We start from the raw sequence: 1,381 nt of genomic DNA, 5'->3' as shown, positions 1-1,381 counted from the left end.
TATATATAGGGCAATTTACGTTAGTAAATTGTTTGATCCTCAATATTACGCAAATGCATTGTTTCTAACACTACAAGAAAAAGCCGTATTTGTAACAAAAAAATTTGTTACAAAACGTCAAAATTTTGAAACAAAAGTTTTTTGTAACAAAAAAATGGCCCGTTGCAGTAAGTCCCGTTACAAAAAATTTTTGTAACGAAAAATGGAACTATTACAATTCAATATGATATTTTGTAACAATTTTTTTTTATACAAAAAACCAGAAGCCATTACAAAAGTGGTAACAAATTTTGATCTTCAAGATATTTTTTGTGACAATCTATTTTTTCCTATCAAAAAATTTTGTTACAAAATGTAACATGATTTTGTAACCTTTTTTTTCCTTTAGTTACAAAAGCAACTTAATTATTTTGTATCAAATTTTTTTAATACAAATTGCATGCATAATTTACTAAATTATTTTTTAAATTAACTAATATATTAACTATTTTAATAAGCAAGTCTACATTTATATAATATGCAAAAACATACATAATTCAAACATGCCTCATTTAGCTAAAATGGTTTTAAAACAAAATAGCATTAGTGAGTACATTGATTAGTTCTACAAGTTATATGTCTTGCATAAGTTCAACAAAAAAGTTAAAAGTTCTAACATAGGTAAGTGTCTCTATGAATCAAAATATGCTTCAACCCTCAAGGTAGCATGTGGTCACCATTTCAGCACTCCTGTAAATAAGAAAAACCGAAACAAAAAATTATATACAAAATATAACACTAATTATAACATTTTCCATTAAGTTTTATCCAAAATGATGCTGATCATCTATGTCAGCATAGTCTTTAATGTTGCTTGGTTTGTAGGACTCTTGCTACCAAGGCAAAGAAGGAATTTAAGTATTATAGATTAATAACTAATTAACTATAAGCATCAAAGACAACACAGAAATGAGTAATACCTAGTTACTGCAATATCATAGAAATGAGTAATACCTATTTAGTGCGATATTGTAGCATACTCTGATAACTCTCAAGAAGGGTTCGCCATGCACTGAATAACACAAAATAAGGATCATTAATTATGCAAAAAGAAGAAAGAAATATGTAAATAAATACATACGAACAAGAGAAAAAAGTAGCCTAGAGAACCATGGTGTGGTTTGAAAACCAGAGGACTGATATGATGATCAGGGTGACATAGCGAAAAAAATTGAAAATAAAAGCATAATGCATGTGTTAAATTACATCATAATTAGTTGTGTAAACAACAATACTCTAAGCTTCTAGCTGAAATGAAAGCAGTTCTGTATTGTCTCTATTGATGGAGTTTTTCTCCCTTTTCCTTAACACAGCAGTTTTGCATAATTTGTTTACCAGTCAT

The 1,381-nt window shown here is 28.0% G+C and overlaps 1 protein-coding gene across 1 annotated transcript in view; it reads right to left on the bottom strand.

Annotated features, from left to right (window-relative positions):
* The window catches only part of LOC107636812 (transcription repressor OFP1-like), a 4,820-nt gene extending 3,439 nt beyond the window's left edge, over nucleotides 1-1,381 (bottom strand). Inside the window, exons 1-3 of the mRNA XM_016340293.2 lie at nucleotides 1,375-1,381; nucleotides 994-1,051; nucleotides 717-729 (exon numbers count right to left, since the gene is read on the bottom strand). Of these exons, the coding sequence (XP_016195779.1) occupies nucleotides 717-729; nucleotides 994-1,051; nucleotides 1,375-1,381 (78 nt within the window). The remainder of the gene's footprint in view (nucleotides 1-716; nucleotides 730-993; nucleotides 1,052-1,374) is intronic.

Source organism: Arachis ipaensis, chromosome B04 (genome assembly GCF_000816755.2).
Source record: "Arachis ipaensis cultivar K30076 chromosome B04, Araip1.1, whole genome shotgun sequence".
NCBI lineage: Eukaryota > Viridiplantae > Streptophyta > Magnoliopsida > Fabales > Fabaceae > Arachis > Arachis ipaensis.
The sequence above is the reverse complement of the archived record's forward strand: the minus strand, read 5'-3'. Positions and strand labels throughout refer to the sequence as shown.